The sequence below is a fragment of the Gadus macrocephalus genome, chromosome 19, assembly GCF_031168955.1.
Source record: "Gadus macrocephalus chromosome 19, ASM3116895v1".
Taxonomy (NCBI): Eukaryota; Metazoa; Chordata; class Actinopteri; order Gadiformes; family Gadidae; genus Gadus; species Gadus macrocephalus.
The window spans coordinates 9282535-9307534 of record NC_082400.1 but is presented as its reverse complement, the minus strand read 5'-3'; the positions used below and the strand labels follow the sequence as shown (position 1 = coordinate 9307534).

General features: G+C 43.6%; 1 protein-coding gene across 1 annotated transcript in view; it reads left to right on the top strand.

The window, feature by feature from the left end:
- Positions 1-25000, top strand: part of LOC132448020 (regulator of G-protein signaling 3-like) — a 42653-nt gene that overhangs the window by 10634 nt on the left and 7019 nt on the right. Inside the window, exons 6-7 of the mRNA XM_060039083.1 lie at positions 1095-1138; positions 14581-14715. Of these exons, the coding sequence (XP_059895066.1) occupies positions 1095-1138; positions 14581-14715 (179 nt within the window). The remainder of the gene's footprint in view (positions 1-1094; positions 1139-14580; positions 14716-25000) is intronic.

Below are 25000 nucleotides of genomic sequence, written 5' to 3'. Positions count from 1 at the left end.
GGAGGGGGAGAGAGAGAGGGAGAGAGAGAGAGAGAGAGAGAGAGAGAGAGAGAGAGAGAGAGAGAGAGAGAGAGAGAGAGAGAGAATGAACATGGATGCACCATTGTAGCCTCCATTTTGCCATTGTGAAACATGGTCAAATTATTTAGATCGTACCCCAGGGTCTCTCTCCTGAGAAGAACAATGCAGAGCTGTTCATTGTAGCACTGATTCATGTATTTATTTTGGTGTGTTCCCCGTGTGTGTGTTTGCCTGCGTGTGTGTCTGCCCTGTCCCTGTATTTGACAGTGTATGTACTGTCTTTGTGTGTGTTTGCCTATGCATGTGTGATTTTCTACCCGTATGCGTGTGTGCATGATTGTGTGTGTGTGTGTATTTGTGTGTTTGCATTAAACATTATTTTTAGGCTTGTTTTTTCATCAGTCTCTGCGTGTCTGTGTTCATTTGTGTGTGTGTGTGTGTGTGTGTGTGTGTGTGTGTGTGTGTGTGTGTGTGTGTGTGTGTGTGTGTGTGTGTGTGTGTGTGTGTGTGTGTGTGTGTGTGTGTGTGTGTGTGTGTGTGTGTGTGTGTGTGTGTGTGATTCTAGCCGATACATGCTTGCAAACATGCGTGCCGCTTAACACCCCAGTGACTAAACATAGTGTGTGTGTGTGTGTCTGTGTTGACAATAAGACACACAGCTCCTTCGGGGCTGTCTAATGAACATGATTTGTCATGACTACAAACCTTTCCCCCAGTGAAGACAAGCAGATCTAATCACTTGTATCCACCTAATGCCATATACAGGTACATTATGTTCAACAAGTTAAAGTTAATTACATACAATTAAGCAGCAATTAAAAAAGGTTTTGTAGTTCCCCCAATGTTGTAGGCTTTGATCAATCTCAGTCTCGCTTTTAAGTTGATTCAGATAAAAGCGTCTGCCTAATGACAAAACGGGAACGAAAAATGTGATCTCATTACACATTTGCCCGACAGAGAAAGTGCTCCAGAAGTCATTATATCACCACACAAGCAACCAATCCCCACTTTAAGCGGAAACTGCGGATGACTTGCACATGTTTGACTTTCTCTGTGTCTCTTTGTGTTTGCAGATCACGCGGAGGAACTCAGATTCTACATTATTCACATGACGGAGGTAAGGGAACACTGGCCCGCTTGTGTCCGCGCCTTTCTGACGTTCCATCCGCACAGCATCCTACTGAGCATCCCCACCCCAGGGCCGGAGCCCCAGGGTGGGAAGCATGTTTACGAGCTGGGTCGTTGAACATGCAGCGCCACAGATGGGACCCTGCTAAGCAGCAGATATGTTTATTGGCTGGAGATGTGTATTGAATAACATTTATTTAGTCATACCGCCTTGAGCTACGTGTGTGAGGTACGGAGAAGGATACGGCTTGGACAAGTAAATCAAGCCGTTTCTTATTGCTTAAGGGTTGCTCTACACGCAAGTGTGCAGGTCAAGAGGTAAAAATGATTTGTGTGTCATAAATATGTACGTAAGCCGACGGTTAGCAGTGGGGTAAAGTTGTTGAGTGTTGAATTTCTGCGCAGTGCATTTGCGGTGTAGTACTTAGTACGAGCGTGTTCGTAGCATGAGCCGAAGTGGCTGAGCTGAAGAGAGATTGATGGAAGCATCTCGGCCTAATGGTTTGACTTCCTTCTACACCACTGTTAACCAATGAAACAACAGAATAGCTGGTATTACATGCATGCATGTGGGATTGGCGTGCATTCACATTGGCGTCCCGATATTAAATCTTCGACCGTGATCCTCTTACAACATTTAATCCAACCTGAAGTTGCTTGCTGCTCGAACTGTATACCCGTTTGAGCGATGAGAAGGAAGAAGTAACATTCTCATTGGCGAAACTATCATTGAATACGATCGCATTACACCGCGGCATTCAATCCCAGCAACACACCATCCCGTAATGGTTCTCTCTCTGCACGCACACACACCACAAGTAGGTCCATTACATGCGGTGTGCTTGTTGGCTTTATCGATGGTACAGTGAGCCACGAACAGTAAGAGAGAGAGGGACGCTGAAGGAAGGCCTCGTGTGTCCTCACCGCAGGGCCCATCGTCTCCGGGGGAAATCACATTAGGTGCCAGACACGAGGGCGAGCAGAAAGCTTTAATGAAAATCTTCTCCATTCTCTATTCCGCCTCGTACACTCGTCGTCTTCCTCCCTCTCTCTCTCACGCCTTTGCTCTCTGCTGCTCCCTCTCCTTCCCTCTCCATCTCCCGCTATCCCTATTTCACTCTCTGCCGTCCTTTATTTCTCCCCCTATCTCTCTCTCTCTCTCTCTCTCTCTCTCTCTCTCTCTCTCTCTCTCTCTCTCTCTCTCTCTCTCTCTCTTATATATATATAACCCTCCCTTTCTCTATTCTCTGTCGGCCTTTCCCTCTTTCTCCCTCCTTCTCTCTCCTCTCTCTTTATCTCTTTCTCTCCCCCTCCTTCTGTCTCTCTTTTTATCTCAGCCATGTGTTTTTTTTAAAACGTGTGGTCAACAGCTGACCGCCCGCCCCATACCATGGCCCTCACAACAGAGCTGTGTTCTCCTCCTTTCCTCCTTTCTTTCTCCTCCTCCGCTTCTTCATCAAACCAGCCTTTCTTTACCAGGCAAAGGTCAAAATCAATTCATTCTATTCTTACCTTCAAACCCCAAAGACTTCCCAAAGCCCTTCATCTCTATTATTCCACATAATGTCATTACCCCCTCACACACACACACACACTTTGAAAGTGTGCTTCGTCGCTTCATTAGCAGCTTATGAATTTTTAACGTGCCTTTTTTTGGGGGCACTAGCAGTGAGCAAAAAAACTGGCTTGCTCCCGACGAAACGGAGCAAGCAGTTATATAAAAAGACTCCTGATATATTTCCTTAAGGCTAAATTGACAGGACAAAGGATAAAGCACATTCAATTAAAGAGCATAAAAATAGAAAGGTTACGTAAGAGAAGGACAGAGTAAGAGTTTTAAGAGATCATGCCCGCAACCTCTTGACATGCTGGGTGGATTATATTACTTTCGTTGTCCGGTCAAGTCCATAACAGACGTTACATTTTGCCGACAAGAGAAATCGCCGGCGTAGCTTCACGTCATAGAATGTCAAAGAATGGGAAAGGGTTGCGAGAGAGAGCGAGAAAGAAGCTATGAATGGATAGTGATTAAGTGGATCACTGGTAAACTATGCTATGGACAGGATGTGACTTCTTCATACATATTTATTCCTCCAACTTTGGATTTCTACCTTCATCACATATGCATACTTTTCATAAAAAAATCATTAAAAAACACAGACACAAACACACAGACACACACACACAGGTACATACACGCTTATACCCCAAACCTGAAATCCGTCATCAATTATTCACGATTAACCTGTCAGCAATTTAGTTTGTATCTACTCAAGGGAGTTAACACTGCACATTTGTAGCCCATAAAACAAACACATTTAGATTTGGTCCTTTAACAGATGCTCGTTTTCAAAGCTCCTTCTGGGTGAGGCAAAATTAAATCACAGTCAACATTCGAGTCAGCTCAAAGAAAAGGCTGCGCAGCCACCTTTTACCCAAACGACTGTTTTCTATTTGTTCTCTTTTCCTCTTCTACGCTTTCCTCTCATCCTGTCTTAACTATTTTTTTTTTCTGATTTTTTTTAATCCTATTTACTCTTCTGTTTTCATCCTACTCTTCTCATCTCCTGTGCTCCCCTCTCCCATCCTCTTCTTTGCTCTTATCTGCACTATCTCCTCTTGTCTCCTCTCGATCTCTCCTCTCCTCTTCCTTTCTGCTTTCCTCTAAGCTCTCCTCTCCTCACTTACCTTCTCTCCCCCTCCCCTCCTTTCCTCTCTCTCCTTTCAAATCTCTTCCTATTCTCTCTTCTCCCCTGCTATCCTCTCTTCTCCTCTCCTCTCCCCTCCCCTCCTCTTCTCTCCCCTCCTCTCCTCCCATCCTCTCTTCTAGTCTTCTCCTTGCCTCTTCTCTGCTTTCCTCTCCTCTTTTACATACTTCGCTCCCTCTCTTACCTTCTCCTACCCTCCTCGATTCAACAAGTGATGTAAGGTCAAGAAACAGTTACACAATCAATAGTCGAGTGGTCACTTCTTACAGACTCTCCTACAGAGGCCTAAGCCCAGAATGTCCTCAAATCCTAGCTAGGACCCAGGGTGATTCTGAAATGGCCAGAGGTGGTTTAAATGCTGAGAATCTTCAGGTGAAGTCTCATTGAAACGTCAAGGAAATGGTCCAGGCACGACCTTGCATTTTTAGGGTGTTATGATGCTATTCACACACACACACACACACACACACACACACACACACACACACACACACACACACACACACACACACACACACACACACACACACACACACACACACACACACACACTTTACTTCTTACTAGTTATAGATATGGCATTGGACTCCATCATTTATGTGTATAATTTCTCATAAGGGAATTATCCAATTCAAGGTGATTAAGGTTCAACTGTCTAGACAGTGGTCCACACCCATCCCACTGTGCTGTCTGTTTGAGAGCATTCACAACTCGAAGTCGTGAGCACTTGGACTGTCCTTCCCCCCGCATGTTAATGGAGGTTGTCTTATTTTAGCAGCATGCACTCTAAAAGGAAACCAATCCAACCCAGATTTCAGTGGAAGGAGTGTGTGTGTGTGTGTGTGTGTGTGTGTGTGTGTGTGTGTGTGTGTGTGTGTGTGTGTGTGTGTGTGTGTGTGTGTGTGTGTGTGTGTGTGTGCGCGTGCGTGTGTGTGAAGGGGTGGGGGTGTGTGTGCTGTGCACGTGTGTGTGTGTGTGTCTTGAGAAATTAAGTTTAAGCAGCGAGTGTCGGTGAATAGTCGAACTGAAGAAAGAAGGAACAGGCAAGGGGCTTCATCTCACGGCCATCGGAACGTTGACAGGGCTCCTAGTTTGTTCGCGTTCTCGTCACGTTTGAGTCCGATTCCTTTTTCTGTTATATCTCCCGTGGCTGGATTGCGCGTAGTGCCGACCTAGTCATGGGCAACTTGTCCCAGCGGGCTGGTACCAGGCGGAGGTTGAACAGGGAGGCAGGGTCCCTGGAACAACGCCTGCTCTCTGACACCGAAGATGTGAGTTGTCGTAGGTTAGAGACGGTGTATTCTTTGGAAGTGTTGATTTTCGGGGGTGTTTGTAGTATTATATGTAAGCTCTTCGTTTAGAGTCAATGAATGTTCATCTATATAAACAAACACTTGTTAGAATGTATTATCTGTATAAAGTGTGGTTATACATATTTTTGATTAATAAAATGGACGTCCACTGAATAAGAATGAATAGATGTTTCTTGTAGTAGTGGGATTGTACGTGGGAGTCTACTAATTCGTTTTTTTTATATATCTTCACATCCCTGAATAGTGAGGACCGTCTACATTAAATAACAGTTTATACTATATGTGATTGATGTCTATCGTTTCGGTGCTTCAGCTCAATGAGATGGCACTGTAGATAATAATGTTAGCGCGCGCTACAATTACATTTTAACCGGCCATAGTGATATGGCAGCGGCATCCACCATGTTGTGCAGTATGGATTACTTTATTTTTAGAGCACTCGCTATAGAACGGGGCCACACACATGAGGAGGATAAAGGTGTACTCTTCCTCCTTCTCTCACTGTAGGCCATTTACCTCTGTCTCCATTAAGACGTCTTGTCAGTGGCCGCCATTAACGTCTAATTGCCACGATGCCCTTCTTCATGGATGAGCCAGCAATCCAGAATAATCACCACTTGCCCAAGCACAGCAGTTACAATGATTAATACCCCCCCAGCCCCCCTCCCTGTCATATCTCTCATGACACTGTGTATTCAGACCACTTACCATAACAGCACCTTCGGATGTTTTGAAACTAACAGAGCTCAACATCTCTGTTTACTTTCAGTTCACTTTTTTATAGTGCCGACATGTCAGTCATCTTTCGGTTTGCTTTTTATAGCACAGACACGCCAGGCAACTCTTGGTTCGCTTTTTATAGCGTTGACATGCCACCGCTTTTTTCCTTCCATCAACACGTCGGTCCACTTTCAGCATTATTGTGCCCCGATGTGTCGGCCCGTGGTCTCATCCGCTCAGTCGTGCTCAGAGGAACGTAAGGATCACATGACCGTGACAGATTGAGAAGGAGCCAGTTATAAAAGCAGTCCCAGGGGCTCAACCCTCAGGCGCGGTAGTGTTCGTGTGTACATAAGCCTGTGAACATACTGTTTAGGATCACTTCCCTCCACTGTTTTTCCTCCATGGTGTTTGTGGTGTAGGAGGTCAGTTTATTTCTCAGTTTCGGGTGCAGCGGGTTTGTTGATACGGTAGACGACACAGGAATTTCCGTTAAATAGATATAAGCGGAAAGATTTTGTCTCTGGTTCAAGTAAAGGATATAGATGGTGCCATAAACTCTGAGTGTGTTTACTTGTGTAGGTATGTGTGTTTGCATGGGTGTGGGAGTTTGCGTGCAGATAGGTCTGTGTGTGTGCGCTTGTGTAGCTGTGTGCTTGTGTAGAGGTTTGTTTGTGTGCTGCCATGCATGTGTGATTGTGCATATGTGTGTGGGTGTGTGAGAGAATGTGTGTGAGTCTGTGAGAATGTGAGCATGTGTTTGCGTGCATCCACGTATATGTGTGTGTGTGTGTGTGTGTGTGTGTGTGTGTGTGTGAATGTGCACGTGTGTTGGAAATAACACGCTCTGGGCCAACGTCACTATTGACTGGCCATAAGAAAAAATAACCCCACAGCTTGTCACTCCAGGCTGAAGCCAGTGTGTGATATGTAGGTGCCTATCGATCCTTGTCCGTGAAACAGACTTACTTCATGCTAGCAATTCATTCGGTGGGCTGACAGGACCAGCCTCCCTCGGTGCTGATTAAACCCTGATCTGGTTGAAAGCAAATCACACTGTGCAGTGACTGCGTTGAGATGTACACCAACGTTGCTTGTTGTTACAGAGAAACATCGGGCCACACAATGGAGGTGGCAAAAACAAAGCAATGTCAATTCACTTGTATTGCTCAAAATCGGTATCTACATTTACCATTTACCATTAACCTTGGACATAAACAACACTACAGACAGACAATGCAATATAATACAATACAAATGATTGATTATAAATAAGGTCAGGTAGAAGGATGTTTATTGAAATCGACCTGCCTTGTTCCTCCCTCGTTCTGCGGGTATGTGTGTGTGTGTGTGTGTGTGTGTGTGTGTGTGTGTCGCGTAGACCCTACAGAGGCACGGCCCCCCTGTCGGTTTGGTGAATCCAGCTGCCAGTATTGTGTCATCTGCAAATGTGAGGAGTTTAGTGGAAGAGACGTGGGAGGAGCAGAACCTTGTTGAATTTAAATGCAGCGGGAGGATGGAACACTGAACAGCCCTGGGGGGTGGAGCACCAAGCCCCCCTTCATCCTCATCTTCGTCTCATCCCTCATAGAATTTGTTTAACCCAAAATGTTTCTTCTGTATGGCAACGCCGCAACGCAAGTCAAATGACACACGGGTCTCACCGAAGGATGCGTTCCTGTCTTCTGTCTCCTGCATGTTTTATCTGGAAGAAGGGTTAAGGGTTGGGGTCGGGGGAGGGGACGAGGGGGGGGGGGGGGGGGGGCATAATCCCGAGTGGCAGACGAAATGCCTTCAGGGCCGGGAGCTGCTTCACTTCTCGCATTCCTCCTCGTTCCACCACAGAGTCCTCATCAGGGCCGAGCACAGGGGAACCTTGAGGATGAGACCAAAAACAGGACAGAAATAGATACAACCGGTGGGAAACGCATTGAGACCAAAGAAGGAAGTCCTATTTACTAGGTGCTTCTTTTTTTGGACATCCACAAACATGAGAATCTTAGTTTGTTGATACGTTTGCAGGATCGGTCAAGCTTCTGACTTCATGAGATCAAAACAAGCCCCCCCAACAAAACCATCGCAGAATAGTTTGAGCTTTCTTATCTATCACGTTTCAAAAGGCGTGTTCACTTCTGATGCTATCTCACATACTGTACTTGCTTCCCACACACAAACATACATGAGAGCACGCACACATACGCACCCACGCCCCCACACAAGCATGCATGTACACAAATACACGAGCGCACGCATGCACGCACACACACAACCGCACGCACGCATGCACAGAGGCACGTATTGCAGGCTAGCATGCATGCACATACACATAAATACACACACACATGTGTACACACACACACACACAGACACACATCCACTGCATAATGGCACCTCGTTTTTGAACCGGTGGCTTGGGTTTGTTTCTGTTCTCATTCTATAGTCATGGGACAGTGCTAAGCGGAAACCACAATAGCCACCCAACACTACAGCTCTTTCAACACCACTGCTACCTCCAGGGCTTATTCCCTCATTTGCAAGCCGTCAGAGAGGCTTGCTGACCAATAAATCGGAAATAGATTTGATTCTGAGAAATATCTTTATAAAGCAGAAACAGCAAATAAATACTGTCTGCCATGTACAAGATGGCGCCAGTGTTTGACCAAGAGGGAGTTCACAACTAAATCTAAATATAAGTACACATGTGGGATTTTTGCTTATTAAATAAGCAAGTACATTGAGTAATTTAACAGACACTTTTACCCGATGCGACTTACACCTTCAGTCCAGCACACAATCAATAGAAATCTAAAGTGAAATAGCTGCAAAAGAGGGTACCGCGGTGACAACCTAGTTAAAAAGATTAAAACTGCGCTGTATGCAGAATGCAGAAGTACTTTTACTGTAATGTTTGCATTGAAGAATGAGAGGGTCAGGTGTCTTCCTGTTGAATGGTGCATAAAGATATTTCAGAAAGGTTGACTCAAACTGACTGGTCAGACACAGTGAGATGAATGATGACCAATACGACTAAGAGCTGGAGTTGCACTTAAGCCCTATCTGCCCAGGTGAACTACGCTACCTCCCTGACCTGCTACCTTATAAATAAAGATGTTTTCAAGGCAACAATACAGCCAGAAAACAGGCAGAGGTTGTCTGGACAAGACGATGGCCAAAGAACAAGCGAAGGGGAGGAGGTTGTCAGGACAACAAGACAGCAAGAAAAATGTTGTCAGCACAACACGACTCAATTACGGGAAAAAGGGAGAAGTTGTTATTAAAATCAACAGGACAGCCAGAAATTGGAAAGAGCTGTAGCAGTATTCAGTGCCAGAAAACAAATAGGGGAAAGTGGTTACATTGAGCTGTGCAATTAATCAAATTTTAATCGCGAATTCGATTTTTGTGTCAAACTATCTCCAACTAATATAATCGGGTTGAAACTGTATTATTATTTATTTATTTTATTTAATAGATATTGCAAAACAGCTTGATACGTATTTGTTTATTATTTTCGACTTATATTTTCGAAAACAAAATGGTAAGGGGAATTTTCTAACTTCTCTGTTACAGTGTTAATTTGGAGAGAAATGCTGAATAAATGCATCATGTTTTCAAACTCAAAAATAATCGTTTGAACAATCGTGAGTTCAATATTGACCAAAATAATCATGATTATGATTTTTTCCATAATCGAGCAGCCCTTGGTCACAATGTGTGTGTTGTTTAAGCCCAGCGAGATCAGGACCTAGTGATCTCTGAGGTGTACATGTGACGTAGAAGGGTTCAAGTCTGCCAACTGCCTAAGCCTCATTAACAGCTGCTTACACGTCGTCTATTTGCAGTGCTAAGTCAATTAAACGCTAGCCCTTCGAAAGCAATAAGCAGTGCCAACATGTAAGCCTCTGCCTCCATAACAGAGAGAGAGCGACATTAGCAAACGGAAGTGCTGACGGAATGGCAGTTGTGTGTATTTTGATAGATTGCTAACAACCCGTGAGTTGTAAGTATGAAAGCGTTGTGTAGCACCAGTGTAGCTGGCTGGTGCTAATTGAGTATGACAGCGTTTGGCGTGTTGGCGTATGGCAGGCTGTTCATGGATATGACCACTGGAGCTTTGAGGAGAGTGGCAGCGGAGTTGGTTGAGTCCAGCGTTGGGTGTAATGTGAGTTTTTTACGTTTTGTTCTAACATCAAGCAAATATTACGAAAATAACGATCAGTAACATTTTCGTTTTTTTTTGTGTAAAACGGAATGCTTCTAGTACTGAAGACAAAAGCTGAATTTAAACTGTGCTCAATGACTAATAAGGAGCAGGTGGGCAGGGTCTACAATTAAGACCTTCCACCAGCTAATGGAAGATTGTTTTGACCGAGATAGGGTTTACCAAAAAACATACTTTTAAAGTTAATTCTGGATGCTGTGGATAGGGGTTAGGACCTTTTCTCAACGAGAGCTACAGGCTGGCCGAGGACACTGGGGATCGAACCTTGGTGATGGAACTTTTCGGCTTGGAGTCACACTTTACTGTCTCATAACGAAGAAAATATATTAATTTAGCTGTAGTTATGTAAAATCCTTGTTGGTTGCCATGTCCTCTTCCTGGAGCTATTTCAAACCAAAATCTCGGGTAGCTGGCTTCAATGGTCTTTGTTGCTTCTCAACTCAATTAAAATGGGCCAAATTGAAAATTTAGGTGCATAATAGTACCAAGTACTACCGACTGGTATTTCCAAAATGGGTTACAATTATACAGAAACATAGATGTATTTTTCCAGTTTCTTATTGAAAAGCACCAAAAAAAGTACATTTTCAGCCATGTATAACCTAATTGCGAACCCAGGGTTCTGTTTTTATGATCATCATTGGAATGCTAGCGAGAGGTCATGTTGTGTCAACACAACGGTTGTCAGTAACAATGTGTGTTGATGTTCCGTTCCAAAACACTCCAAAGTCACAAAAAAGCATTTGCCCCATTATACCTTTATTTAATCATTATTAAATCAAAGAGAGAAATTAAAGAAAGAAAAATAATCATCCATTTAAATGACATTCTTCTTGACGTCGAGCACCTTGCCTCTGCCATTAGATATGTACGTCGGCATTCATAGTCATTAGAATGGCATAGCTGTCACCGTTAGCATTAGCATGCTGATTCCTGCAGCTAAGGTGGGCTATGTTGACAGCAACCCAGCAACCTGTCTGCCAGATGGCTTGGGGGGGGGGGGGGCAAGAGGAGGGCTTCGGCCGGGGAACACTTTAATCAATCTGATTATGGGGAAATGCTGTCTGTATTTTTAGCCTCTCCATGGCAGTCCAGTGGCCATTCATTGACTTTCATCTAATAAGCGGTCGTGTCTATCTCCCGGGTGGTTGTATTCGTACACAGCACGTGAACTCAAGGTAGTAGCCATAGCTATACTAGCTGTATAGCTATATGGATAAACAGTAGTTATTTTAGCTATAGAGATAACACTAGCTTTACTGGCCATAGCTATGTCACTAGTTATTAGTAACTGTAGCGACAACACTATATGTTAGCTTTGGTAGCTATAGAAGTTCCAGCAATAACATTGGCAATAGTAGCTATAGCGCTGACGGTAGCTAAAGTAGCTCTAGCCATTACAGGAGATATAGTAGGGCTATATGTTAAAGTAGCTCTTGCAGCTATTGCTAGTATTAGGGTACATGTTTTGTCTCTATTAACTTCACTCAATTTTCCATTAGGTTAATAAAGCATCATGATTAAAAAGGTAGTATTATAGGTAGTCTATACCAAATCATCATTACACAAGAGTGGTCTTGTCATCTCTACCCGGATCAAATTCTAGAACAATAGCCCACTTTGTGACTGGTCTTGAGTAGAAAGGCACTTAGTATATTACAGTTGAAGAATCGCCTCTTCCGTCAGATTTTCTATAATAGAAACAAAATGGTAGTTACATCAACATCTCCATTGACTTACTTCCTATAATTCTTTCAATTTCAATGGCTCCATGTCAAACAGTCCAAAGTGCTCTCCCTGGGAGCGGGGCCAAAAGTCAAAGTGATATTGTGTCCCGTCAAAGATCTAGGCTCAAGTAGACCATGGATCGGGGAAATTGAATTAATCTCCAATAAAAGGGAAAAGCAATTTGTCACAGATGTGATATCATGTTCAAGCCAATTCTGAAATAAATTACGGAGCTATCTAAACTCAATATTTCTTCACAAAAGAAGGCATTGAGGCAATGCCGACGAGATGCCAGCGATGCCGTTACACACTCACTCCATTGTAATGGTGCCTGGATCTGCCAGACATAATTGTAGCATCACAACCACAAAAAACAAACCAAATAAAACGATGAGATATATTTCCTGTGTGCTGTGGGGTCTTATTTTAGCTTTTTTCCCAAAGCACTTACAGTGAATTTGTATTTGGACGTGATTAACCTACTCATTAATCGCGTCCAAATCCAAATTCCAAATCCAAATCGGGTTCGATCCCTAATTTCCGCAGTGGTCATCTCTTGAGTAGGATGCCTTGCGTCACGCGATACCTCCTGTGGAAATTTGGTATCCAATTAATCTGGATTTGGCGCAGCCCTGGTACCTTCCGGGTAGTAGTTGGATCACTATCCACTACGCAACAACACTCTCCTGCCCTCTTTTTCTACACATAATGCAGACGTGTATGATTATCAGACGTACGATGATGCCATATGGTCACATCCCCCCCATCGTCACTGTGTGACATATTTGTACACCCAGATTACATAAACAAACCCACTTCCTCTGCCAGATGAGGAATGTAAGATAGTGTATCTGCCACACCACATATTGCATGTCGCGGGCCCATTTCTTATTAGTACGGCTTGCAGAGCCCAGCTGGTAGCAGTTATTTTTATTTATTCTGCGAGTGAAGGGTGATTTCCATCTCCAATTCAGTATCTACCAGCTAATAATAATACGCCACGAATGACCCCATGTTAGTACCGTCACATTTGTCGCAATGTCTTTGCACCACTTACCACTTTGATAAGAAAATGTATTAGTTATTAATTTGTTTTTTAATTTGTAATTTTAATAACAAGATACTGAGGGTATTCATTCACTACTGTCTTTGAATATTCATGTGTGTGTGTGTGTGTGTGTGTGTGTGTGTATGGATGTGTGTGATGACTCCAAGACCCACTCTCCCTTTATAAACTATTATTTTAATTCAACATGATGAATAAGAGAGTGCATTGCTATCGAATCTTCTCTGCTCATCCCTTAAATCATATTATGGGATGTATTTGACCATCTCCTCCGCCGGCTGAAACCCATCCAAAAGTCTGTTTAGTACCAAGAACAAAATCCATTTATTTTCCTGTTTAGAAAAGACACAGACACATGTTTAGTGAGATTTATGCATCTCTTCTTTACCCCAGTACGCTGTGAGTGTCTCACATTATAGTGGTAATTACATCAAATGCATGCCCTCTGCATAAACTGAACTCAAGCCCCCGGCGCTGCCCCCAAGGGACCTTGTTTTGGAAAAAATGTAAACGGTAGTCAATGGCGAGAGAAAAATAACTTGAGAAGGCTTGTTTGGTGGACAAACACCAAGCCGTCCCAGAAGACTTGAACTAAATGGAATAAAAACGCTTTTCTGTTTATAACCCATGCTGTAAACGTCCGGAACTCAAATGTGCATATTTAACACAACAAAATAAAATGTAAATATATGTACTATATATATATATACATATTGATGGATGGGGAATGTTGAGTCTAATTCTGGGGTTCGGGTTAGTTTCCTTTTCAGTTCCTTAATATTCATCTTTCATAGTTTTTATTAAAAAAACTTTTGATAAAGATATTAATTTTGTTCATATTGGCTCAATGTCGGTACAGGAAAATAACTTTTCTATAAACAGGTCATCAAATATAAATGTCAAACAACTTTTACAGGTTATTAAATAAAAAACAAATTCAAAAAATTCCTCCTTGTCTTGCTCTACATTTTCCTAATGCCTTTGTGAATAGACAGTGTTTTAGCTGTTTGGGTTTACGACAATCGATAATATGGTACAGAACTATGATCCTTAGGTCCTTTATTCTGACAAGGACGACAATAATGTCTGCCATGTTCAAGTGCTGCACCTGCGCTTTCTTATCTGTTCTATCATAAATCCACTCCACACCTCCCTACTGTGCATCTCTCTTCTCTCACACCCTTCTCGTCCTATCTCTCACTATCTCTCCTTTTACTCTCTCTCCCCTCTCCCTCCCTTAATCATGCTGTTTCTCTGTCTCTCTGCCTCACCCCCCAACTCTATTTCTCCCTCTCACTCTGGCACACACACACACACACACACACACACACACACACACACACACACACACACACACACACACACACACACACACACACACACACACACACACACACACACACACACACAAACACACACAACTGGCATAAGCCACAGAGCCTAATGCCATGCCTCTTGCTCACTGTTTGCTTGTCCATAAAATCAGTGCGGTACATTCCCAACTTCCCTCACTTCTCCCCCTCGCCCAACACCCTCCCCCTCAACAGCACTTGTCTTTAGCGTGACAGAAGATAACTAATCAACCCACTGTCCATCCCCTCCTCTCTCCCTCCCCTCTCTCTCCCCTCTCTCTCTCTCTCTCTCTCTCCCCTCTCTCTAACTCACCCCGGGTAGAAGTGTGACTGCCTGCTCAGCCTGGAAGCCTACTCGGTGGACCAGAAGCGCCGCGTGTGCCAGTGCCTGAAGGAAAACATCGACAAGCAGATCCAGCTCCAGAGAAGGGAGCCCGTGGCCACGCACTTTGAGCAGGTAGGTGAACGCTCCCTATAGTGCTCCCCCTTATCTCCCCACGACGAGCCTCTCCGGGGAGCCTCTCCCTGGGCAGCGATTGGCTTGTTTATGTTTTTGTTTTTTTTCCGCTTGCAGCCACACCCTGTGTGCTAGGCCACGCCCCCTTGAGGCAACTGACGTTATGGGGAAACGTACAGAGTGTTGGACGCACTTGTTTCGTACACGCCTTCTACGTGTTTTTTTGCCCCGGGTTTTGCATTAGAGGGTTGAGTCTATTATACTAAAATACTATTATTATTCAACATTTGGTCTAAATTAAACTTTTCGTGAATACATTTACATGTTGGGTTTGAAACTAGCTATTCAATTGGTTTAAAACTAGATCTATACGTTTGATTTAAAACGAGATATTCACATTTGCTTTAAAACAGAAAAAGTTAAATACATTTTCCTAACAAGTGTGTACAATTTAGAATTTGGTTTAATTCTAAATCGTTTGGTTTTACAGCTAGGATAGGCAATTTGAAGAAACATGCGTAGGCGTGTTAGGCGACCTTTTGAAAGTATCGAAAAGAAAAAGTCCCACCCCTCCCTTTGGCTCTCCCTCCAAAAGATCTCCCCCAAAACACATGACCAGCTCAACTCCGATCATGCACAATGAGAGAATGCAGGTAGCCGGGTATGTAGGTAGGCCAACCAATAATTTAATTTGGGCTGAAGGAAATGATTGAATAAGCTTATTACAGATCTGCAACTGCCACAGATACAGGTTTAGATTTATTTTTTGTCAGAGCAATCGATTAACTGATTGCTGGATGCAAGAATCTCAACAAATATGACAAAAAAAGCTTCTGATATATACTGCTTACCCTAGCTTTAAACCATATATTCTTTTTAAACTAAATATAATCACTTGGTATACAATTAAATATACAGCCTTGGTTTAAAACTAGATCTAGTCACATTTGGCTTCAAACTAGATATACATGTCAAGTTCTGAACTAGATCTACACGTTTGTTTTAGGCATTTATGCACTTGGTTCGCACCAACTGTTTCATATTATTGGATACAACTTCATTTTACACGCCTGTTCTAAAACTACACTCACAGGTGTGATGCAAGACTAGGTACAGATATAGGCCCGGTCTAAAAACCAGACACAATACACCGTCCTATCCCACAACAGTTCACCTCCTTGCATACCGGGCCGGGGGATTACTTTGCATGCAGCTACAACCAAAACAACCCTTGTAGTTCTCTGAGGCTCCCCGCCCTCACGCTGTCTCCCGTGGGTGCTCACCAGGAGCAGGGCACGGGGACCCGTAGGAAGTCAACAATACCCGTCCTTCCACCGGCAGGGTTACCAGGGGGGAGACGGGGGAGGGGATGACATGGAGCGGGCCACTTTTGAATCTTCGTGATGTTTTTCCAAAACGCTACCTGAGGAAAATCCCAAGCGCTAAGCGCTCCCCAGGGGACCCGCGTTGCCTTTGTAATCAGGCGTTGTGGTGGAGGCGTTTTTAGTTTCCGAGGTTGAGTTTTTTCAAACCAGGGTCGGGCCCATGAATGCAGCCAATGGGATGGGTCCCCTCCTGGCTTAGGCAGAACGGGCACAGGATGGGGTCGGGTCTGCTTTGGTTCTTCTTCTTTGCAAGGAATCTGCACTGTGTGTGTTGAGGTGAAAGGTGATTAGAAAATGAATTCGGTCTTTGTGTGTGATATATTCACAGTCTGTGTGTGTATTTAATGCTCCTCGGGTTTATTCCTGCAGAACACGAGAGAGGGAGTGAGCCACTCTGCCAGAATGTTTGTGTATTTGCCGAAGGGATTCAATATGAGCCATTTTTTACCCAGCAGTGCAAATGAAAAGTAGATCGATATCTGAATATATTTGCACCATGTTCAATATTTGAACTTTGAGTGTGTGTGTGTGTGTGTGTGTGTGCTTGCAGGGGGGCTGTGTGTAGGTGTATGTATGTATGTGTGTGTGTGTGTCTGTGCGTGTGTGTGTGTATGTTTTTGCTGGGAGCTGTGTGTGCATCTGTGTATGTGTGTGTGTGTGTGTGAGTGGGTGCGTCATATGTGTGTATGTGCGTCTTGCTTGCGTCACCGCCATAACCTCTTCTAATTGATGGATGGCTCATATGAGGACATGCATTAGGTTGAGAGAGCAATAGATAACACACAGTCCTTTGTCTCTCTCTCTGTCTCCCTCCCTCTCTTTACCTCCATCAATCCTTCTCCTTCCCCTCACAGTCTCAAACACTCACTCATTAAATAGCTTACTCACTCAAATCACAGTTTTACTTGGTGACCCCTCTTATAAATTGTGTCTAATTACTATTATTTAGCCACAATGCATGTATCCTCATACACAAGATTCCCAACAACGGATAACAGCGAGGCTTGACGTGGCCGCTATGTGTTCATAGAAGGCTATTAACTCGGGCTCCGCCGTAATAGAATCCCCATTGTCCTGAAGGCATGCAAAACAGACACTTAATCACGGGAATGTTGCCCGATGAATTGGTTCACTTTTGATTGCGTTTTTTCGGGGGAATAATGAATACCTCAGAGGCACCAAGTTAATATTCCTGGTCGTCAGCGTTATCATCATCCTTTCAAAAACATCTTTAATTATGCGAAAGGGATTTATTATGTCTTGAATATTGCATATGTTTTTCTTCACACGCGGGGGCCATTTCAACAATGGCTGGGGTACGGGTTGAGGATTCATTTCAGTTAGCGATCTTCAATCCAAGGAGCCCGAATTCTTACACTATGGGATGGCCATTCGTTCATTCATTGTCACAACTCTCTGAGCATTCTTTTCGCCGAGCTTCAGACTACTGCAGTGCGACCAGCATTACAGATACCCCTAATAAACATCACCAATAAAACACTCCCCATGTATTGATTGATTATTATAGTGCCTGTGAAACGGTGCTCCTACTTTACTCCATCGCCGCGGTGCAGGTGATCAATAGTTGGATCGTAGATAATAAACTTAGGTCATGATAATGTACTATGTCATCCTAATGAAAGTGAAAACTAATAGCAAGCAGGGAACCGGCGTACTACCCTGGTCATAAATGAATTTAGGAAATGAGTCAGAACTGTACACGGTGTGTTTCAGAGGGCAGCTTTCTGCTACTGCCATTCACAGACACAGAGTGGGTCTGTAATCCCCTAATCCATTGGTGAGCACACACAGAGACTAAATCTGACACTGCCAGTGTGTGGAGCATTGCAAGACGCCATTATGGGGAGATGGAGAGGGAGGCAGGAGGCTCATTTGTATGTTTTTTAGTTTCAAATGTAGACGTTTAACACAAAATACAGCACTGCGTGGTCCCAAAATCGGTATTGTTATTGCAGTGCACTTTGTGTGCATTGTAATTTATTGTTAATCCAATTGTATGTTCATGCAATACAAAACACACACCTGCACACACACACACACAATGGTGTCGACATTTCCTGCTTCATTGTTAAAGGAGGAATTTACATTTAGGGGAAATGTACATTGGTTTGTATTGTTCAATTTTAAACATATGTTTCCTTTTGTAGCCAGAAATAAGCCTCTGCTGTTGCAGTGCACCCACACGTTGGTGGCAGTGTCAGCTTGCTGTTTCTCAACTCAAGTTCAATGTGTGCTTGCTTAGGCTTTTAGTTAGTATCTTAGTCACTTGTATTAGAATTAGAGCTGTCAGTTAAACGCGTTATTAACGGCGTTAACGCAAACCAATTTTAACGGCGTTAAAAAAAATATCGCGCGATTAACGCAAATATTTTATTTTAAAAAAAAAATTAAAAAAATATATATAATTTTTTTTTCTTTGGCTCAAAACAAAGAAGCAGTAGCCTGACTGCTATGTTCAAATGACATTTGTTCAAAGCAGTCGTTTAATTGCACTATAGGCTCTTTTTTTGTATCGTCCTGTTTTGATCAGTATATGCCAATGTTGTTATCAATAAAAAATCATTTGCACAAGACAAGCCGATGCACTTCACCATGTTGATAAGAGAATTAAAATGAGAAGAATTATGGGACAAAAAAATCAAGGGATATTTAGCATAGAAAAAGAATTTGCGATTAATCGCGATTAATCGTGAATTAACTATGACATTAATGCGATTAATCACGATTAAATATTTTAATCGCTTGACAGCTCTAATTAGAATAGAACGAAATGGCTAAATGTCTGCTAAATGACTAAATGAGGAGATTGTGATGGAGTTGAAGGCAAAGGAATATTAAATGAGGGAATGGAACAGAGGAGAAGAGGATTGAACGAGCCGAACTTAGGTGCTAGTGCAGTGTTGGGGTTAGGGAACTTGGGACCGATGATTTGTATTGACTGTGTTGTAACAGCTGTGCGTCTGGAAAGCCGTTGGGTCCTCTCCCAGGTTTGAATGTCAAGGAGCTTAATCTTCAGCCTGATAATATTTTGTTATTAGGCATGACAATGTGACCTGAATTTAGCGCTTCATATCGCACACTGTGGTTTGACCCAGTAGTCCCAATCTCAAAAGTTGAGTGAACCAGTTTGAACCAGTTTGAACCAGTTTGAATCAGATTTCTCTGTGTCGGTTGTTGTTGTTGTGTTTATGATCATTGGAATAGCCAGGCCAAAACTATGCCAAAGATTCAGCAAACCATTAAACTCTACAGTAACACACCCGACCGCAAGTTTTTTAATTGTGTGGTGTGGTCTGATTTATGGTGTGGTGTGTCGACACAAATGTATGTATTCCGACCAAGACCTTTTTACTCTGAAGATAATACATTGTATTAGCGTGGTAAGGCTTTAGTGTGGCTTACGTTTGAATAATTGATGAGGATCTTAAATGGTCATTTGAATCCAAAAGTCTGTAGTTTGCATTCTCATTTTGCATCTATGCACCTAATGTTTGTCTAAGACACAAACATTAGCTGCTTCGCTGTGCATTGTCTCTGATAACAAACCCCATGTGTGTGTGTGTGTGTGTGTGTGTGTGTGTGTGTGTGTCAATCTCTCACACTGACACACACTCTCACGCACGCACACACACACACACACACACACACACACACACACACACACACACACACACACACACACACACACACACACACACACACACACACACACACACACACACACACATACACACACACGCAAACACACACACACACACACACACATCTGCAAACACACACACACACACACACACACACAAATCTGCACGCACAGGCTATGTCAGCAGTGTTCTACCGTCTGTGACATTCAGGTTGAGCTCTGACTGGCATAGAGCCAACGCCACAAGCCGCTGAAAATGGCTTCTTCTCTGGTCACTACCTTTCTGCATGCACAATAGTGAGAAGATAAGTGGCCTTACATTACAATGGGCTACCTCTGACCCAGTATTCAAAATGTAATGCATTAGGGTGGCCAAGTCATTCTAAAATAAATGGGTATATGCAAGTAACTAGTTGGATTATAATAATGTAGTTACTCCCATCCATGAGATTAATGTAGCCATTTTGAAAGCACCATGCAATCATAATCTTGGATGTCTATCATCAGCCTGTTGGTATCTATAAGGCAACTACTAAACAATGCTGATCCCAAACAACTGCTCCAATCCTATTTATGAGTCTGAAATGAATTTAGGATGATCTTTCTTTCTTTCTCATCCTTCTCTCATGCGCGTGTCCGTCCCGTCTTCACACCCTCTGCCTCTCTAACCCCCCCCCAACCTATTTCATTTCCTTTAGTCCTCTGTGTTTGATGTGGGACACGCGTTATCTTGCCACTTGTCCTTTCTCATTCGTTGACAGGCCGTCTGCTTGTAGGACACGGTCCACCTCCACCTGTCTACCTCCATCCCCCCTGCTCTTTAATCTGTGGGCCTGTCACCTGTTGAAGCCCCAAGGCTCCCTGCCTCCTGTGTCTGTCTCCCCCCGCGTCCACCCTTATCATCTCACTCGGTCTTTATGTCTGCCTTTATGTCCGAGCATGCACACACACACATGCATACTAACGCATACGCACGCACACATGCACACACACACACACACACACGCACGCACAAGCATGCATAAACATGCACACACACACACTCAAAAAATCAATCACATACACAAACAAACACTCACACACACATGGACTCACACATACATGCACACACACAATAACACGTGCACACACTGCTACGTACATGCTTCCAAACACATAGTCACGTGCGCACATGCGAAAGGGTAGATAACATACACTCGTACAAGCACCAGCACACGCGCACGTTCACTTAAACACAGAGCCAATGCTGTGGAGTTATTATCAAGGCCTTTCCGCTTAAATATTAATTATTCTTTTCATCCTTTGATAGAACTGGGTTGCCCTCTTCATTGTTATACAATATACCAACTCCTCTACATCAGTTTAGGTAACACACAGTCCAATTTCACATATAATTCTGCCTCATACGGTCCGCTTTAATGATGTTGTTAATTATAGTCATTAAAGGGTTAGTCCATTTAGCGTCTCCAGGGCTACACCACATTGAAGCAGGGTTCGTTGTTTAACTGGGTACCCTACACTTTGACAATTATGCCGGAAACTAGTTCCCAAAATGAATCCAAAGATTGGAGTTTATTATGAAAGAAAGACTTTCGGACGCCACCATAGAATTAGCAAACATAACACGAATCGACCCCAATATTGGTGAATCCGATACAGTTATTAGTACCAGAGAAGGAATGGGGCAGAACAGTATTCAAAAAGGTACTGGGTTCGATGCCAATGTCCACAGTCTTCCTGTAGGCATCATTGAGCCAGCTACCCTCTCCCTATACTTGCTCCCAAATGGCCGGTACCAAGTGTCCTCTAAATGGTTGTAAATAGTAAAAACAATGTAAACCACTGCTCTAAAAGTACACAGTAGACCCAGTTGGCAGTGTTTTTTAAAAAAAATATATTTCTCTAGTGGAAAGAAAAATCCAGAACACGGTACGTTTAAAGAGCACAGAGAACCTTTCTAAAGGTTTGTAGGAGGAAGTTACCCGGGATCCCCGTCAGATGATGGACACTTAGGGGACGGCGTGTGAAAGTGTGTGTGTGCGTGTGTCGGTCGTGTTTGTGTGTTTTATGAGGTGTGAACAATATGGCTGCCTGGTTCCGGGCTCCTCTTGATAGGTCTTGATTCACTGCTTTGATTCACATTGTAGCTACTGCTAAAAATAGCTCAGAGAAGGAAGTAGAGGGAGAGAGAGAGATAGAGGGGAGGGGCTGAAGGGACACTGATTTGCTCTGCGGGGACTCGGTCTCCTTTCTGTTTTGTTTTTTCTATCCTTCCGTATTCCCTTTAACCTTCTGTCTGGACAGCATTGCATCATTGTAGTTTGTCCCTTATCCTCTATTCCTCCTTTTTTCAGACTTCTCCCCCCCTCCCCCGGTCTCTGTCTCCTTCTCTTTCAATGTCTCTCTTTCTCTATCCCTGTCTCTCTCCCGACATCTCTTTCTCTCTCTTCCTCTCACTATCATCCTATTCTGCTCCCTTTTCTCCCCTTTACCTCTCTCTCTCTCTCTCTCTCTGTCTCTGTCTCTGTCTCTGTCTCTCTCTCTCTCTCTCTCTCTCTCTCTCTCTGTCTCTGTCTCTGTCTCTCTCTCTCTCTCTCTCTCTCTCTCTCTCTCTCTCTCCTGTCTCTCTCTCTCTCTCTCTCTCTCTCTCTCTCTCTCTCTCTCTCTCTCTCTCTCTCATCTCTCTCTCTCTCTCTCTCTCTCCCACTGTCTCACTGTTTCACATTGACACACACACACCTCATCCATGCATGACAGAGCTGGGACTGCAGTGAACCAGGAAGAGCAGAACGAGAGGAGTGGGGGAAAGGAATGATAAGGGGAAACAAACACGACAGACATATGGTCACGTTGGACTTTTTTTGTTGTTTTGTCGCTATACAGTCATTAGCTTTAACCTCTTCTGCATGAGGTGCATCTGTGTGTGTGTGTGTGACTATGCGTATGTTTACTGTCTCTCTTGGGGTCCGGGATGTCACGCTAATAAAGGCGTTGTTCTTGTAAAGACGTTGACACCAACACCTGTGTCTCCTGATGCCCATGTTAAGGTAATGTGCACGCCATTTAATGTGCATGACAGTCACTGCCTGACGTCATGTTACGGAGCTACCGCTAAAAGTTACACTGGCTGTTTGCGGGGATTCTCTGAGCCTTGAGCTAGACTGCCTGTATTTTTTGACTTCAATTGATTCACTCTGCCCTTTTTTCTGAAAATGTTCAGAACATGTTCAATGTGTTTTATTGCATTATTACATGTGGGGTTGTGTTTGTGTGTGCGTGTGTGTCTGTTTGTGTATGTGTTCTCTAACCCTCAATGTCAAATACAGGATGTGCAGCCAAGACAAGCCACTCAGTCAGGACAAATAGACAGTCAGAAAGGCAGCTAAAGAGTCAGTCAGACGGATAGACAGGCAGACAGGCAAGTAGTCTGTCATATACAGACTGTCAGACTGCTAGATAGTTGTAGTTAAATCCAGACGAAGACATATACATATATATATATATGTATACTATATATATCTATACATGTATATATAGATACAGTCGATAGATAGCTATAGATAGATAGAGGGATTGATAGATAGCTATAGATGGATAGAGGGTTGATGGATAGAACGGAGAACGGATAGATAGTTTATATATATCGATCCCTTTATATAGAGGGATTGATAGATAGAGGGATAGAAATATAGAAAGATATATAGATTGATCGAGGGATAGAAAGATATATATATATATATCGATAGATAGATAGATAGATAGATAGATAGATAGATAGATAGATAGATAGAGGGATCGATGTATAGCTATAAGATAGAAGGGTTGATAGAGGGATAGAGGGATCAATAGATAGATATAAATATTTGTATGAGGGACACAGACAACGATCTCTGCCTAATGGCTCTCTGCTACGGTTAGCGTCAATTACTTTCATGAATGTAATGCATTCAGGCAATCTGTGGCTCCCTATCAATGGCTTGTTGTTGGAGCTGCTCTTTAACAATGCTCAAGTTGTCCTCTCTGACTGCAAGCATAGAAATTCCTCTGGGGAGGTCTCGCACGCAAACACACACACACACACACACACACACACACACACACACACACACACACACACACACACACACACACACACACACACACACACACACACACACACACACACACACACAGACTAACACCATACAGCCATTGAAACACACACACATGCATACGTATGCATGTACGTACATGTGTGTGTGTTTGGTTGTAATTGATTGTATCAGCCTTTTAGTTTAGTTAGGCCCTGTGGATATGCTTTATTATGATTCATGTGTGTTTGGGTTGGTTTGCATGTGCGTGAGTGTGTGTGTGTGTATGTATGTTTGTGTACGTGTGATGGTTACTAATGGCTTTGTGTGTCTAGTGGGACCTGGCAGCTGTGTCTTAACGTCATGATAAAGGACTTCGGGACTGTAGGTGTGTGTGTGTGTGGAGGGGGCGGGGTCGTCACATAGACAAGCAGGTACAAATGCACACGGGACATGTGTTCTTAAACAAACACTCGCAAGACAAACATTCACTGCACGGACACACACTGACACACACACATACACATACACACAATTACACTCACACAGACACACACGGACGTGTGCACACAGTCACCTCCCATATTTTATTTGTGCAGCCTCTCTTTATCTCTATCTCCCTACTCCATTGCTCCCTCCCTCTTCTCCCTCTTAATGTCTCACTCTGTCCTTCTTGCTTGTTTATGCTGTCTGGGAGTGTACCTTATCAACCTCTTGGGCATTCTCTCTCTCTCTCTCTCTCTCTCTCTCTCTCTCTCTCTCTCTCTCTCTCTCTCTCTCTCTCTCTCTCTCTCTCTCTCTCTCTCTCTTCGGTCTCTCTCGCTTCACTTTCTCTCCCTCTCCCCGACGTTCGCTCCCCTTACTCTCTCTCGTTTCCTCCACTCTACCCCTTTCCTCGCCCACTCTATGCTCTCTCTCTCTCTCTCTATGCCTTCACCATCTCTCTCCCCCCCTCTGTCCCCTTCACTCTCTCCCTCCGCTCTCTCCCTTTGCTCTCTCGCTTGCTCTCTCTCTCGTCGCACAGTTTAGTTGGCCTAGCCCTTTGCTGCCAGAACCAGAGTCACACACTCAGCAGCAAGACACAAACACACCGCACCGTTCGCTAGACAGAGGAAGTAGTCCGCTTTTACAGGGATGTGGGGAGTGCCTGTATCTATGTTGAGAGATTT